The sequence below is a fragment of the Cupressus sempervirens genome, chromosome 11 (assembly GCF_028749045.1).
Source record: "Cupressus sempervirens isolate cs-2001-9-10 chromosome 11, ASM2874904v1, whole genome shotgun sequence".
Taxonomy (NCBI): domain Eukaryota; kingdom Viridiplantae; phylum Streptophyta; class Pinopsida; order Cupressales; family Cupressaceae; genus Cupressus; species Cupressus sempervirens.
In genome coordinates this window covers 358803411-358821339 of record NC_143128.1, presented here as the reverse complement: position 1 = coordinate 358821339, position 17929 = coordinate 358803411, and the positions used below count along the sequence as shown (strand labels likewise).

The 17929-nt window shown below is 36.9% G+C and overlaps 2 protein-coding genes across 2 annotated transcripts in view; one reads left to right on the top strand and one right to left on the bottom strand.

Annotated features, from left to right (window-relative positions):
* Positions 1 to 17929, bottom strand: part of LOC149529552 (uncharacterized) — a 246065-nt gene that overhangs the window by 20635 nt on the left and 207501 nt on the right. The gene's annotated exons all lie outside the window — the stretch shown is intronic.
* Positions 14091 to 17122, top strand: LOC149529554 (uncharacterized). The gene is made up of 3 exons (XM_089808558.1): positions 14091 to 14195; positions 14336 to 14715; positions 14839 to 17122. Exons 2-3 carry the CDS (start codon positions 14682 to 14684, stop codon positions 15243 to 15245), a joined length of 441 nt encoding a protein of 146 aa, XP_089664684.1. The 5' UTR covers positions 14091 to 14195; positions 14336 to 14681; the 3' UTR covers positions 15246 to 17122.

Here is a 17929-nt window from a genome sequence, read left to right as displayed (position 1 = left end):
TAGTATTTGCAGTCACTATCAAATTATATCGATATTGTTTATGAAAGTGCCCAGTATTTCAAGAACAACACCAAATACTCAAATTGCTTCACAAAGAAAGAAGTAACAAAGACAAATTAATCAATGCAACGTAAGAGAAAGATTAATTCCGAGTATCACAACACAAAGTTTGGGAAAAAACTCGCTTCTTTATTCACTTCAAAGATTTGCAACAAGAAATGCAAAGTCTTTCTAGTTACAAGCCCAACCTTCTCCTATAAAACAAAAGATGATTATTTACAATGAGTTCTCTCCTTTATATAGGAAAAATGAAGAGAGAAAGATGGAGGAAAAAGTGGAACAACTTCAACCACCGTGACTTATCTGTAATGTCCCCTTTTTCTAGGACATTATAATTCTGTGTTGCCGGCTCACTTTGCCTAGGTTTCAGTGGCGAAAAGGTTCTTTACGGGGTTCAATTCGAGGTTTGGCCTAGACATTTCCAGTTTCAAACCCATCAGAGCAGTTTTGGCAGGTTGATCGTTTACTTATTATTTTTAGTAAGTAAACAGAGCTCAGTATTCGTCATATCCCAATGTTGGTTTGGAAGCGTCTCGCTGAGAGCTTTCCAACGAGCTATTGCATGTGCTTATCCGAGTTCGTTTGATCAGTTATTTTAATGCCTAATGATTATATGGTTTACTGACTAAGTGACTATTAAAGTTCATTTAATTTGTCATTTTATTTTTTAAAAAAGGTACTATGTTCGCTTAAGTGACTAAATGACAAAAAGATGCTTTATCCCACATTGCTTAAAAGAGCGTGCATCACATTGGGAAAAGTGATAAAGGTACAACAAGCTCCACATGGGAAGATATGAAGATTATAATATTTAAAACAAATATTAATCTGGGAGTTGGAAACAGTTACTGGTTATCTCTTCGAGGATGCAAATCCTTGAAGAAGCTTGTGGAGGTTGGATGCAAACCTAGCCTTCTTACAAGTTTATCTATATTGCCAATTTGACTATTTTTACTATTTATAAGATTGGATCATTTGGATAGTTGCATATTATTGTATTGCTGTTGTATAATACATTAACGCATTTGGTGGTTATTTGTGTTAATTCCTGGTTTATATATGTACTTTCTGAATATTGGAGGAATAAAACAAAGTTTTTTGAGTTTCCTTCTATGCAAATCTGTGGGTTACAAATCGGTTAAGGTTTTGGAATTTGTATCAAATATTGGTTTACTATTCAGATTTAAATTTGCAAATTTATATCATGAGTTTTTAGTAAATATTCAGAAAGGGATATTACAATGGTATCAGAGCTGGTTTTCCTGCCAACCTGTGAAACAGTACCCAAGAGCAAATTATTGTTGTTTTTGCAATTTAATTCTTAGATTGTTCAAGTACGGACATTGGGATTCCGAAACACAATAACTCAGCTCTATATAGTAAGTACTTTATGTGCACAACTTGGAAGTTGTTACTGTCGAATTATAAGGCATGCATATGAAGTTGGAAGCCGAGCCATTGTTTTTATGAAAGCAGTGTTGGAAGGTCTTTTACAGTATAAGCAGGAGGAGATCAGATTTAAACACGTCAGGTACTTATGTCTGAAGCAATACAATAGTTTCATTGTTTATTCTTGGTAATGTGTTTTGGAGTGAGTTATGAGTTTGGAAGAAGTAAATCCAAAGGTTATTAAGGGGCCGTGTTCCAAGGAAGTTCACGAAATACAATGCTTGTGTTTGGAATGGAACCACGTTAACATGGGTGGACAGGTCGGTGGCAGGTTTAATAATCCACGTCTTGGTGCCAATACCATAGTGAAGGTAGTCTCTACGAGTCTCAAATCCCATACGTCTAGGCAGAAGATAGAGGTGTAAATGGTAAAAACCTAGAAGACTAGGGCCGTGAGTTCCATATTTGCAAAATTGAAGACGTTGGAAAAGTCGACGGCATTCAAAACACTACTGTCCATATTGTGACACCCTCAACATTCTATGTTTGGTCAACGTTACTAAGGAAACCAAAGAAGCCATACTTCCTTGCTAGCAGTAGTTTATAAGTTTGAACGTTGTGGGTTATAGGAGGTCGTGGAAGGCAAATATATTCCAGTCATAATGTTTTACCCCTCACCTGAGCAGAACAATATCTCACGGGATGCACCAGTCCTTCGTAGCTTATACAACAACCACATACAGAGGTTACCTTGTCATTACACGAATTGGAAGAGACCATTGCCGATGACATAGCATGGATATTCTGAGGGAACACGACCTGTAGCTGCATGTTGGAAACACCACCTAGTCACGGGCTCTCCTCAGTCCCAGACACAGGTTATTACAAGGCGTTTTCGTCATCCACATGGGCATGATGTGGCTATTGTGGATGTCAATGATTTAAAACAGGTGTAGATCTTGGCCACATCATTTGGTGTGGATCGTAACTATCTTGAGATGGCTCTCATAGATAATCCTGCTGGAAATGATGATGAGCAGACACCAATTGTACTTATAAGAGGTTTGAGACCAACCTTGTATGGAACCGGCTAATGACAACAATCGAAAGTTTGGAGGGTTTTAGTAGGGACTGGACGAGCTTGCTTTGAAACTCTAAGGCCATTGGCATATAGCCTTCTTGCAGAGTTAATCCATCATGTTCGGTTGGATCCTTCACTTTCTCAGCTCCCATAGATTATATACTTGTTTACAAGAAACATGCATGATTCATCTCTCCCACTTAGTGTGCAGACTACTTGTGCACAATTGATGCTTAATCTGGTTGAACCTATTTTTAGTAGAGGCATTGATCCTGCTAGCAAGAAAGAAGGACAGGCCTTACTTGGGCGTATATTGGATGCATTTGTGAGCAAGTTTGGTACAATCAAACATACTATTCCTTGGCTTATTGAAGATTGTGAGGATGGGAAAGATCACTGCAGTCTGAGATCCAAATTAGAGTTGCTTGTCTAGGCAGAATTAAATTTGCAGACACCTTTAGAGCATTCGAAGGAATTAAGCGATTGCAAAAAAGTAATACATTGAAAGGGTTAAGTTTACACAACAAGTGTTTGATAAAATGTCTCAATCTCAGAACTGAATTCTGTGGTCAGTTTTTTCTTTAGTGGTATATCCCAGGAAAGGAATACGTTGAGTTGGAAAGTTATTAAACTTATAGATGCCAGTGTTGTGTGTCTCCGCTTCCACCCAACTCTATTCTGCCACTCCTGTCGCCGAAATGCAGTGATTAATGGGTTAACCAGTAGAACCCAGTTAGGCACGGGAAAGGTTCAGGGGTCATTGTTTAGATCCTGCCGTGTATTGTTGTTGGTTCAGCACGGGTAATACTGGTCCTTCCTACATTCAAGGCTGCTATATCTGGAAGAGTCCTTTTATGGATTGAAGCTGAGACTAAGTAGTTTGAGGGTTATTTATTTCCTCTATCAATCCAGCTCATTCTTGTGTTTGGGCTGTAGTTAACATTAGGTAGTCAAAGTTGCAAATGGGGAAAATATATGGCTAAAAAAAAGAGAGTCAAGAAAGACATTGTTAAATCGCAACAACAGTTAGCCCAAAATTTCCAATCCGATATGAGGACTGAAATAATGAGCATATATGATGAGTACAACAAATTCCCTCCACAGATTTAGAAAGAACTACCCTTCATGGAATATGTGGACCTTAAGCTAGGGCTGCAAAACAAAACAGATATGATAAGAAACAAATGCTATGATTTGGTGCGGGATCTCCTTACAAAGGATAGTTACAGAAATTTGCATAGGGAAGATATCAATCAACTTGATAATGGTTTTAAGAAAGAAAAGCAATCTTCGCATGATAATATGCAAAATACTAATGATGGCACAAGTATACTAATGGGTAATTGGGAGACAGAAGTAACTTATGGAGCTATTTACACTAATCCTCCTGATGAGCATATTGATGGTCTAGGTAGAAAAGTTGATCAAACCGCCAACGTTGGCAACTCCCCATCTTGTTTAGACGTGGAAAACACCAGCATCTTATTTGGTGATATGGACATTAACTTGGATAAATTTTATGGTAATACTAGGCTGGCAATGATGTCAAACTTTGAGGAGCAAATGGACCGTAATGTTGGAAGGATAGATGATCTAGCACATGTTGAGTTAGAGGATATATTTGAAAATGTTGTTCCCCTAGGTGATGAAAAATCAGAAAATTCTATGGAGGACAACCCACTTGTGTTCGAATGAGATGATCAAAAACCATTATCACTCCTTGACTTATTGGATATGCTTTTGTTCAAGAGGACAAGATTGTCCAAGTGTTGACGAGGATGGATGATTTTTCCAATTTAATTGAGGATCTCATGCGGAAGGTTGTGATAGAAGAGAGGCATGGGAATGCATGTGGTGTCACAAGTCCTCTTTTACATACTATCTTTGAAACTTTGAAAATGATAAAATATGAGTACTTGCAACTATTAATGGATAGAGATCTAGCAATAAAATTTGGAAGGGACAAGGAGAGTGAGGTAGATGAGCTATGCCTCCAATTGAGCTTAACACATTACACCATCCACCAAGCTGAAAATCAAACAAGTGGGGCAGCCACTTATGAAGAAGACAACCATGGTTCAAGGGCACAAGAAATCACACAAATCATTGAAGAAATTCATAACGTGGGAAGATGTGAAGGCAAACAATGTAATTCAATCACGTGTTTCCCGTTTGAGACTTTGCGTGATGAGAAAAATTCTATGGACCAGCAAGTTGATGAGTTTGGAAATTCTGAATTTTATGACAGCAGCTGTACATTTTCACATAAGCACATGGTTAGTGATACCACAAGTGAGGATAATTTAAAGATTTCAATTAATGGTGAACCTTCCTTTTATGAAGACTTTGACATGAGCGAGGATACTTATGGTGGAGTAGGAAGTTCAAATTTATCCTTGGCTTGCTCTGAAGGGGTGTTCAGCTTACCCAGAGATTTAGCACCCAACTCTTACAAGATGGCCATGACCTACTTGTTGATTGGTGATTTTTCTTGTTGGTATATTCCAGCTATCAGTGATTTGCCTGTGTATGTTGGTAATATATTCACTGATTCTATTTGGCCTTCAAGGGTCAATAAGTTATTTGTAGATGAGTGGGGAGAACACACATTACCTTACGTTCCACATGAGGTGTCTACATTTTTAATTCAACGAGATATTGAAGACAGTGTTAGCACTCATGATGTTGGTGATTCACCACCCACTCTTTCCTTTACGTAGGATCATGCTGATTGGGTAATCGAGAATCCAGGTGTTAATAGTATCTTACATCTGGCGGATTATGTTGTGTTGTTACATAGTCACAGGATTATGATCTGTGTGTTTCAGCCTTCTGACACATTAGAGTTCCAAAGATTAGGATTACTCTGTTCTCAATAGGGTGATATGATGGTGGAGTTAGATTGGTCGGATCTATCATTGACATTGATATAGTTATTACAAGAGTGGTACAGATATTTCAGGAGCTGGTCAGAGATATCTCAGACAGCGCATGAGTTCTCACTTGGGATCCAGGTGGAGCTTCCCTATGTATTTCTTTTTATTGGGGAGCTTGTTGGAGAGTTTGGTTGCTATCATCTTGGGATGGATATTGGTATATTGTTGAGCTCCCATCTTCACTTGACAGTAGAGACTCGCAAAGTCACTCAGGGAATGAGGCATTCATGCTGATTGAGAGTATTGGCACACAGGACAACAACACATGGCAGTTGGTGTCGCTTTATGGTGAGACTTGGGATCTTGTCGTTCAGTTATTTGGCACATTGACTCGTATTGTATTGTTTAACCATTCTGGATTTGGTATGATCCATGCCAGGTTACATTGGCTGAGGAGTAGAATCTTGTTCTCAAGGCAAGTATGGGATCTTGACATTTGGTTTCTGCAGGTATGAGCAGATTGCTTGAGGGAAAGCAATCTTTGAGAAGGGGGGCTTTGTAATGTCCCCTTTTTCTGGGACATTATAATTTTGTGTTGCCGGCTCACTTTGCCTAGGTCTCGGGGGCGAAAAGGTTCTTTACAGGGTTCAGTTCGAGGTTTGGCCTAGACATTTCCAATTTTAGACCCATTAGAGCAGTTTTGGCAGGTTGATCGAATACTTACTATTTTTAGTAAGTAAATAGAGCTCAGTATTCTTCATATCCCAGTGTTGGTTTGGAAGTGTCTCACTGAGAGCTTTCCAACGAGCTATTGCATGTGCTTATCCAAGTTTGTTTGATCAGTTATTTTAATGCCTGATGATTATATGGTTTACTAACTAAGTGACTATTAAAGTTCATTTAATTTGTCACTTAATTTTTTTAAAAAGGTACTATGTTCACTTAAGTGACTAAAGGACAAAAAGGTGCTTTATCCCACATTGCTTAAAAGAGCATGCATCACATTGCGAAAAGTGATAAAGGTACAACAAGCTCCACATGGGAAGATATGAAAATTATAATATTGAAAACAAATATTAATCTAGGAGTTGGAAACAATTACTAGTTATCTCTTCAAGGATGCAAACCCTTGAAGAAGCTTTTGGAGGTTGGACGCAAACCTAGCCTTCTTACAGATTTATCTATATTGCCAATTTGACTATTTTTACTATTTATAAGATTGGATCATTTGGATAGTTGCATGTTATTGTATTGCTGTTGTATAATACAGTAAGGCATTTGGTGGTTCTTTGTGTTAATTCCTGGTTTATATATGTACTTTCTGAATATTGGAGAAATAAAACAAAGTTTTCTGAGTTTCCTTGTATGCAAATTTGCAGGTTTCAAATCAGTTAAGTTTCTTGAATTTGTATCAAATATTGGTTTACTGTTTGGATTTAAATCTGCAAGTTTATATCACGGGTTTTTAGTAAATATCCGGAAAGGGATACTACATTATCTCCAACTAACTATTTTGACTTTATTCAAAGTTGCATACCTAATACAATTGCAACTTAACTACAGGAGTTGATTGTATAGGTGCATGTTACCTTGTTCTTACAACATAGATGCTCATTACATGTAGCTTTCCTATTGCTATTCTACTTAAAGCATATGAAAAATTGGAATGTTCACAGAATCTCAACAATCTTTGTAAATTTCTGTAGTGTGTTACGCACAACTTCAGTATCAAGCTCACTAGTGTACTCAACAACCATTATGATCTTTCGGTATGTATTGGCTGCCTTAGAAATTTCCTTTTTACTTTATATTTCATCTAGTGAACATTTCCAGCTTGCAAATGTATTCATGATACTGAGTTTAAAATCATCCGCTTTAAGCTGTAAATGAATTGCTTCAGTGACCCCTGCAAGAATATCCTCTTCTTTCTCGAGTTCTCCGTTCTCAATGATAACTCTACATGACAACTTCTTGTAGCATTCGTTGATCACATCTTCCTACTCACTAGTCTTCACTATTGCTGCCTTCGCATCATTCATGAGTTGTTGCAAGACTTGTTCCTTGTCAACCATGAGATGCTTTTAATCTTGATACATCTCAATTGATGAGATGACTTCATAATCACATAAACCATCTAGATCAAACTCCATCATACTCTTCCAAGCACCAATGCTCCCATCTAACAATTCTAATTGTCTTTTTAAATGACCCTTGAATCTCCTAATTGAACATCAACTTCTTTTCCTTTCCTCAACATCCTGTAGATGTCATGAATAAGCTGAAACCTTGTCATTGAATACTAGCAGCTCACCCATCTACAACTTGCACCTTTCTTTTTTATCCTTTCAGTATAGGTTTGGTACTCGACAGAGATTTCTTCATTTCTTCAATGATTCCTAGTAGACGTGCATTCTCTTCCTTGAGTTTGCTCTTCTTATCCCACAGTTCGTCATTCTTTCGAGCTAGGAAGTTGAGTGCCTCATGTGCATCCTGTTGATAACTCAACCTACTTTGTTTCCCAAATTCAACTCTAGTAATTTTGTAATCAGCAGGTTGCATGTCTTCTATAGATTTCTCCACAAGTGGTTCAGCTACTTCAGCATACTTAATATGATTTTCATTAACCATGACCTGAGAAACTATCTTGGCTTTTTTATTCTTTGAAACCCCTGGCTTGGTCACTTGCCTATCAGACTCTTCAAGTGGAATTTCTTCTTTCTTTCTCTTTTGCATGATAATGCTCAACCATGGAGGAAGGCTGAAAGAAGATGCATGGGCTAAAGTAGTAGTGACCATAGTTAACTTTGGATTGTCCTACATGATAGTAGTGACTATAGTGGGTACCTCAGTTTGAATGGCTACAAGAGTAGGATTGCTATGTGTAACCTCTCTCATAAATTACTCAAACTGAGCTGAAGTCACATCAAGCAACACCGTAGACCGAATAGTGGCAGAAGGAATTGACAAGGAATTTGTTTTAAAAACACTCTCATAGTCATACTAATCTCTTCTTGTTTCCAATGCAAATGCAGTTGAGAACACATGCAATGCTGGAGTAATGGTCACATGATCCTCAAGAGATGGATGCTTGGTGGAGAATGCATCCATAGTCATGTTTAGGGGTGAATCATGAGATTCATCTGATACTAGTGCTGAATCTAAAAGAGAATTTGCAGCAAGAACTTCAAGAGGACATGGAACCAGCGGTGAAGGCTCCTTTGATTTCCTCATGTCATCATCACTTGAGTTAATTGGAATTGATTGAGTTTCAATCCCCTTTACCTCAAGTACTCTTGAGCCCTTCCCTTCTTTGATAGATAGCTTGGGAAAACTTTGAACAAGAGGTTCAAATATGGATGATGATGTTTCATCTTTACCTTCACCTTTTATCTCGGATCTCAACCCAATTAAACCAGCATGAACAAAGTCTTTTTCGGGCTTTATCTTGATGTATTTGAGACTCCTCCTTTTCATCCAAGTGTTGGTATTAGCAAGAATGGACTGGAATAGATCCCAAATTGAGGTGCTTTCCTTGACCGACCATGTAACTTCTCCACATTATGCTGAACATATTCAAGATCTAAGATTTGATCATCATCCTCAAATCTAGGAGGGATTGATGCCAAGTTGAAATCCACAATTTTTATAAAGTCAACTGAGTGTAGTCCATGCGTTGTATATCCACCGCAGTACGTACATCAATCCAGAGATCTTCTGGATGATGTATGTGTAGGAATTGCTTCCTCATCTTGTCATGTAGTCCTCTCCAGTCAAAGAAATTGCTGGCTGCAAATCTTTTCAGCGTGATCCTTTGAAATTCAAACTCCATGTTTTTTGCTTTAGGCACAATATCCGATGAATACCCACCAATCTTCAATGGGTTACGTGATGAGATCCCCACTTTTGGCTGGTGCAAACTAAATTGATAAGCTTGTACCTCAATGAGTAGTCTTGAAAATTTCATGAATATAATTTTATCTATAGGATACCTTGGCGAAGTGTATGGCGCTCCCTTGAAACATCCAACTCGCATATATGTGAATTCAGAAAATTGTAGTAACATACAACTATACTCATTAACTTTGTTCCACACTTCATCAAAGACTGGCCTATTTGGAAGTTCTTTATCAAACAAGCACATGAAATGCCCAAAGAAGACATCTTGAACTCTACAGAAATGTATCCGGCTTTGTTTCAAAGGCATTTGTTCATAGTACTCCCACACATGTACCATAGACTTGTCATTTTTTGTTGACAAATCTGAAAAAGCACCCAGAGCAGCAACAATATACACTATGTAGGTCATGTTAAACACACCGTAGACAACACGTTCACCAACTGCTCACATATTGAATCACTCACTAATTCAGCCTAAAATACATTAATTTTTTACCTTATTATGAGTGAAATGTACTTATACATCTAGGGGTCAAAGATGTTTGAATCCTTGAACCCTACTAAGCGACTGAGTAATGTGATGAGGTCATTGATTTCCTACTTGAAATCACATCAGTGCACCCTTTATTGGCCATCTAACAAGATTTGGCCTCTTAGTGACCAACCGGTTATCATCGACAAACTTCGTACAATAGGAGGTATCCTCGTTCCACCGCTCTAAAGCCTTTTGTTTTGTGATGTTTGTAACAACTGGAGTGTGAGGAACATGAAAAATACGATTAGTAGTCTCAGGTTTGAGACTAATGATAGTATTACCATCTTGATCTCTAATGGTTTGAGAGGGTGCTTCAAAGTGTCTTGCACATGCAAGAATGAATTCTGGTTCATGAGCTGCCAAGGGGAAACTGGACAATAGGTGAATATGACCGTGCTTGATCCATGTCATATGCTTAGAAGCTTCAGCATAAACTCTTGCAAGGAAATCTTCAATATTCATATGAGATATGTCAGTATCCCGCATTTGATCATAGTAGGAAGTTACTTGTGAGGGTGGAATGGAGTGATGAGATTGATCATACTGATACTTCATCTTCTTTTTTTCTTTGAACTTTGTTGGAGTAGGTTCGCTTGATATTGCAAAATGGTATGCTTGCACAACTGCCATTTGAAAATCCCATAATGTGAGAACATCTTCATGTAAGGGATCCATGATAAGTTTTTGATGTAAAAACACAAGTTTTGGATAGGGTATGGATAGGGAAAACGAATGAAATGATTAGAAATGGAGAACGAACAAATGGGTCAAGCGCAAAATAGCTCAAATATGAGTAAAATAGCCAAAAATGGATTTTTGGAGTGAATTGCATATACGACCAGCAAGCCTAGAATTAAGCGAACAATGGGAAAAATAGTAACATATTGAGCATAGCACGTTTTAATAAGTGCAAAATGTGACACTATCCGGTAAGCATGTGGGATAAACTTCAACCATAGGGTAGCGATATGGAGGTACATGGAATGCGTGATGGTGAGGTTTTAACTTGCATTCGCATGTGAGGAAAGATGAACTTGCCTTTCCTTTGAGAACATGAGTTTAGACCCGACTGCATATGCAAGTAAAACGAGACCTAACATATGCAACTTGGAGAAGAAGACGGAAGATAGAAGGAACAACTTTCATTTAAATTAAAAAAGATGCAAATCTAAAAATGGAAATGACAAAGCTTTGTAAGAACAATCAAAACAAATATATAAAAATGCCTTAAGGAAAATAACAAAGGAATTTTACCTCAACTCCACCAAGAATAAGAAAACATGTCTTTAGCCAAAACTTGAGTAAATCTGAAATAAATCCGAGAGATTTAGGATTTTAGATTTGTCCAAAGCCAAAGACTTAAATAGATTTCGAAATCCAAACAACATAGTTTGAATTTGGACACATGGAGATGGTTAGAGAGATGCAAGGCCCAAAATATAAAACAAACTTTGACCTAGCAACTCCATATGCAAGAGCATGTAAAAACGGTGCCTAGGGCAATAGATTAACTTGCTAAAATGATGAAAAACAAGTCTGAAATGATAATACTTACCCTAGAGAGCTTGTTGAAGGGATTTAGTGCAAAAACACCTTAGAATGCAAGGTATTTTGGTGAAAATTATGCCCAAAACGGGCTGTTTTTTGCAAAACGCATATGTGAGAAGCATATGTAAATCCTCAAAAAATTGCCTCTTGCTCTTAGTGGGAAATCACGGACTTTGAATGCCTTTTAGAGAGACACTAATATGTCACAAACAAATGCAGTCCTTCCAAAAATTGTTGCTTGGGAAGGATGAGGCGTTTTTAAGAAAAAACTCATTTCTTGGAAGTCATAACATGTGTTTGTAATATATGCTTTCTCTTGGAAAATCACCACCATATGTTTTAAAGAAGAAAACACACTTTGAGAAAGCAAAAGCATGTGTTTCAACCATAGTTCCGAAAATCGCCAAAATCGCATGAATCGCGAGAAGATTCATGGTTGCCGAGTTTATGTGAATCTTGAATCGCTAACAATGATTTTTTGGCATGAATCACTTGAATTGCCAATTCATGCCAAAAATTGCATGAATTGACCACGTGAATTGCCCACGGCAACTAAAAAGTTGTATTGAAAATTAAAAAAAAACACATGTTTTATTTCATTTCTTTTTTGCCTTTCCTCTTTCTTATAACCCCAAAGGGCCTTTTTAATTGTTAAGCATGAGTAGAAGAGAGGAAAAGTGAGAGAGAAGAAAAGAAAAGAAAAACCATAGGTTTCCAACTGGCAAGAAGGAAGAGCACCAAAGAGATCAGAAGTCCATCTAAGGAGGCCATAAATTGCATTGGAAGCATTAAGGAGTCAATATCAACACTCCTCAACTCATTTGCAAGAGGTAAGTGTTGATTTTTTTTTTTGCATGTTAGTGTATTATGCATTTTTTTGTTAAATTTTTTTAGTGTTCATTTGCAAATCTTGAATGTTTTTTATTTTTACTAAATTGCAAACTAGGGTTTGTTGTTTTGTAGCTTTTGTTTATTAGTTTCAAACTTTGATATTATACATGAATTTTTTAATTGCAGCAGCCCTTTGCTTTCATTTTCCACAATGGGTAAAAAAGATGAATGTTGGAAATATAACGAAGAGTTTCCTGGAAGAACCAAATTTCAAACAAAACGTTTATTTTATAAAGAAAAAATAAATTCTAGAGGTATTTACAGATTGAAATACCACATTGTTGCTATACTTGGAAATGATATTACAATTTGCACTCAACAAACTGCTGGGGCAAAATGCACTTGTTTAGTGGCATTAGAAAAAATTGAACAAGACAAATTGAATAAGAAAATGCAACTTGAAGGGTTAAGGGGTATTGGTTCCCATGTTCCCGTAACCACATCTACATCTGTATCTACATCAGCTTCCGCATTCGTAGGTTGTGTTGGAGAGGGTTCTTGCAGGCCTCCTTTTTGTCCTAGTTCTAGTGCTCATGCGAGTGCTAGTGGTAGTCGGTCTTATATTGAGACAGAGTCCAACACCAACCTATTGCAGCCTAGAGTGTAGAAAAATAGAATGGATAGTTACTTTGTGCCCCACACTACCCCTGGCTCCCTACCCACACTTGAGAGCATGGGTGTGAACAAGGAGATTCATGATGCTGCCAGAAAAGAGATTTGCAAATTTTGGTATTTTTGCAACATTCAATTTATTGCAGCCAAGTAATTGATTTTTTTTCTCTTTGTTTTCTTTAAAGTAAAACTTTAATTATATCTACTTGTTTTATGATTTGAGTTTTTGACATCTAAATTTCTAATCAATATCATTATCTATTTGTGACACAGGGCTCCTTATTGGCAGAACATGAAAGTGCAGTTGCTATTTGTGGTCCGGGGTTTAAAGTCCCAACTGAGGCTGAGTTGAGTGAATACCTCTTGGATGAAATGGTAGAGGATATGAGGGTTGAGCTTGAGGAGAATCAAAAGGAGTGGATTGAAAAGGGTTGCACCATCATGACTGATGGTTGGATAGATAGGAGGGGAAGAACACTGCTCAATTTTCTCTATCTTGTGGAGGTGATTGATCATTCTACTTTCCTACATACATAATTTTGAATCATGATTGACTATTTCAAATTTTGATTTGTTGATTGCTAATTTGTTGATGATCCATTTAACATTATAATTCATTGTTTTGTTACTTGTAGGATATACCATGTTCCTCAAATCCAAAAAATGCCACATACTTATGTGAGGTTATTGAGGAAGTCATAGCAGAGGTGGGGGAACATGTCGTGCAAGTGGTGACGGATAATGCAACAAGTTATTTGCTGTAGGTAAACTTTTAACTTTTCAAGTTTTGAAAATAAATTTATTTGAATTTTGAACTTTTTCTAATTCTAACTTAGAATTTCTAAGTTTCCTGAGTTCTAACATGTTTGAAATTTGAATTTCTAATTAACTTAAAATTGTTGTAGTTTAACTTTTGATGAAGAGGCACCCCACCATATTTTGGTGCCCTTGCGCAGCACTCTGAATTGACCTCATGTTGGAGGAAGTTGGCAAACTTGAGTGGGTCAAGTCATGTGTGGAAAGGGCAAAAAACATATGCAAGTTTATTTATAATCATTCATTTGTCCTTAGCACAATGAGGAAGTACACAGGAGGCAAGGAGTTAGCTCGTCCAGGCATCACGAGGTTTGCCTCGAATTTCATCACCCTGCAGTCCTTGTTGATATCAAGGGACGATTTGAGGAGCATGTTTGTTGGGCAGGAGTGGATTTCATCTTCCTATGCTGCGACCACTACAGGGGTAGATGTGGTGGATTGCATATTTGATGATGATAGTTTTTGGAAACCTCCTAAAGAAATCCTTAAGGTAAATTTATTGCAATTTAACATTTAGTATTTTACAGTTTACTATGCTAATTGTTTAATTATTTAGTTTTATGGTTACTTTAAGTTATATTATTTTATATTTAAGTTTTGACTCAAATTTTTGTTTTACTTTATATGTAGGTCACTAAGCCCTTTGTATCTCTCCTACGAACTACTGATGGGGAGAAGCTCTCTATGGGCTACATATATGAGGGCATGGATAGGGCCAAGTAGGCCATTAGAGCCCAGTATGTAGGAGTGCAGGAGAAGTATGCCCCTCTTTGGGATATCATTGATAAGAGATGGCAGAATTAGCTCCACAGACCCATCCATGCTGCAGCTTACTTTTTGAATCCGACATTTTGTTTCCATCCTGACTGGATTATATACAGTGATCCAAAAGTTGAGTAGTGATGAGGATAGCGCTGCTACAATTATTGAGCTCAACAAGTTCAATAATAAAGAAGGGCCACTTTTCTCTAGCAAGATGGCCATAAATGCTCGGGCAACAATACAACTAGGTAAAAATTAAATAATATATTCAATGTTCATGAATCTAGATTCTAAACTTAAAGTTGATTATGTAATTTTTAGAGTTGTAATTTGTAAATGAGACTGATTGTTTTTATTTTCCCTTATTTCAGATAGATGGTGGCAAATGTTTGGGGCCACAACCCCAAAACTTCAAAAAATTGCCATCCGTATTTTGAGTCAGCCAAGCAACGCTTCTGGATGTGAGCGCAGTTGGTCCATGTTCGAGCACATCCACTCGAAGAGGAGAAATAGGTTGACAGTGCAGAGGTTGAATGATCTTGTCTTTGTTCATTACAACATCCGTCTTAGGATCCGACAGATTTTGGGTGTTGACTCCTCTCCGATCATTTTGGAGGAGATTGATCCAAAATCAGAGTGGCTCATAGAGGTTGTGGATCTAGTCTTCACTGAGGAAGACCGTGCGTGGGTTGACCAAGTGGATATAGAGGCTGAGGCAGCTAGAACATGTTCTTCAGGCATTGGTAGACGCACACACACACACAGACATAGGCCCTAGCAACGTTGTTTGTGAGCCCATCTTACATGCAGGGGATATGGCTCGGTAGTCTTCTAGGACCTACATTAGACGACTTTCTAGTAGACAGACTGGATACTTAGAGGCTGAGGTTGAGGCTGCAGCCGATCTTGAGGATGATGATGACTATGAGACTTGAGCTGGAGCCTTGTTTTTATATTTTGTTTACAGATATTGATACTGAATCATTGATAGACATACGTTTCAAACTTTCATGGATCTTCATCTTAGATTCTTACATACATTTATGATTTGATGTCCTATGGATCTTCATCTTACATACATTCTATGATTTGAATCATTATTGATCATTTGATTTCTATTTACTTCAGCTAGATACAATTTACATTTTAGATAACATAGTTACGTATGTGATGGATTTTATTTTCCAAACTTCCATGTTTATGTATGTTAAGTTTTAACTTCTATTTGATGATGTTATAGTGTGTTTAAGTTATATTCAATAAAGGGTGCATGAAATAAGTTTTAAATTGTTAAAATCTCTAAATTTAAAGGGTTTTCTCAAATCTGCCGATTCATAGGTGATTCATTGCCAATTCACGATTCGATTCGGCCTTGCTGATTTCGATCCGATTCCGATTCTCGTTACTTTGGTTTCAACACATGTAAATCCACCAAAAATCACTAGTCTTATGAAAATAGAAGACAAATTAATGGAGAATGCGTTTTAGGAGGGCATATGCATATCCAAAACACATGTTTCTACAAAAAAATTGCCACTTTTGATCTCATAAAAGAAAACACATTATGTAAGGTCAAAAACATGTGTTATAACAGATGCCAACCCACCAAAAATCGCTACCCATGACTTGGTAAAGGAAAACACATTTTAGAAAGAAAGACATGTATTTAAAAATATGTAAAAACACAAAAAATTGCCACCATAAAGAATGGAAAAGCAACTTAGTGGAGAATGGGTTTTAGAGAGTCATTAGCATATATTTTCATAACATATGCAATTGGCCTCAAATTCGCCACTTATGCCTTTATATATATATATATAATGGGAACAATGTATCTTTAATTAACATCATATGCATTTGGGTCCAAAATCACCACTTAAGCTTGATGTGGATGAAGAACTCTTTAAATATACATTTACATGTTATAATGACATGCAAATATATTTCAAAAACCCACTTAAATGGTAATTGAAGAATACATATGTATTTAATTGATAAGTAGGAGATAATTTTCACAACTAGTCAAATTGTGATATTGCTATCAGGATTTAACTGTGTGATTTTTGAGTCGAACTCATTGACCCATGTTTCATGAGTAGTGATTCAACATGTATTTAATTATCAAATTTGAACTAATAGAATAACATATGTCATTGTATTTAAAAAGCACACTTTTAATGATGTTGGGACTTCAAATTTATTGGGAATGAATTTTCATGAAGTATTTTGCATGTTGATATATGCAATATAAAATAAAAATCCCACTTGATGCACTTTAGTTGTCTCATGAATTTATATTTAATATCTAACTATAGTTTTTAACAAAGTAACATGAAAAATAGTCTAGAAATATGCTATTTTCATAGAACATAAAAAACTCTGGTCAAATTAACTTAGATTGAGTTGAAATTTTTAAAATGGCCCACAAAATCCACTTTAAATATAAAATATAATTTTATATCGTGCAATTGCCAATAAAAAGCTCACTTTTATGAGTTTTTAATAAAAAAATGCAATTAACCTGAAAAACCCTACTTTTTCTCTTATAACTTGAGCTAGACAACTTCGATTTGGACTTCAGTTAGCTCGAATTGAGCAAAATTCCAAGAGCTATTCACCTAAGGGAAAAACAAGACCGAAAACTATTTACAACATAAAGAAAAACAAAGAAAAGATGTGAACGTTCACCAAAAATCGAGTGTTTGCAATGCGAGAAGGAAAACTCTTACCAACAAACAATTGAGAATAATCTTGACAGAAAACCTTCAAAAGAACGCTTAACCAAGACTACACAAAGAACAATTCAGAGATAATGAATTGTTTTCATGATCTCATTAATGCGTTGAAACAAAGAGGATGTGCCTACTAATCCATGAGAAAATTGCATAGGGTTGCCTCAATTTTGTGATGTCAAAATTAAGGACAACACCCACCAAATCATTGGGCACGTACATATTAGAAAACATGCACCCTTCCCTAGTGTCAAAGTGAGAGGCAATCAAATAAATAGAGGACCTTCTTGGAATCTACCACAAGGGTGACACCTTCTTTGGATTCCAAAGACAAGCAATCCTATCGGAGCTACCCTGAGCACCCACTCCTTGCTAGCACCCACAACTTTGGAGCGCAATTAGCTAAAACCATCAACTGTAAGCATAGTTTCCTGAATGAAAACAAAAATATCTGGAGACTACGACTCAATTAATCTGCAAACAACCTTTTGTCTAAGGATGCTATTCATCCCCCTAACATTCTATGAAAGAATAATTATTCGGGGGGTTGGGAGAAATGAGAATCAATGGGTTTAACAAACCCGAACTCAAGTAATGTCTCTCCCATCATCCTGATCTTCTCTTGATCATTCTTCTTTCCACTCTTGGATGGCTTGTCTAAGGGCCCCTTTTTAAGGCTTTTGCTGCAATCCTAAATTGGGCACAACTTTGGTAGCTCTCGTGATATCTG

Excerpts from the sequence above, each read along its gene's own strand:
- LOC149529554 (XM_089808558.1), top strand. The coding sequence starts at position 14,682 with ATGGCCATAAATGCTCGGGCAACAATACAACTAG. Across the intron at positions 14,716-14,838 it reads TCGGGCAACAATACAACTAG|ATAGATGGTGGCAAATGTTT; the intron begins GTAAAAATTAAA and ends CCCTTATTTCAG.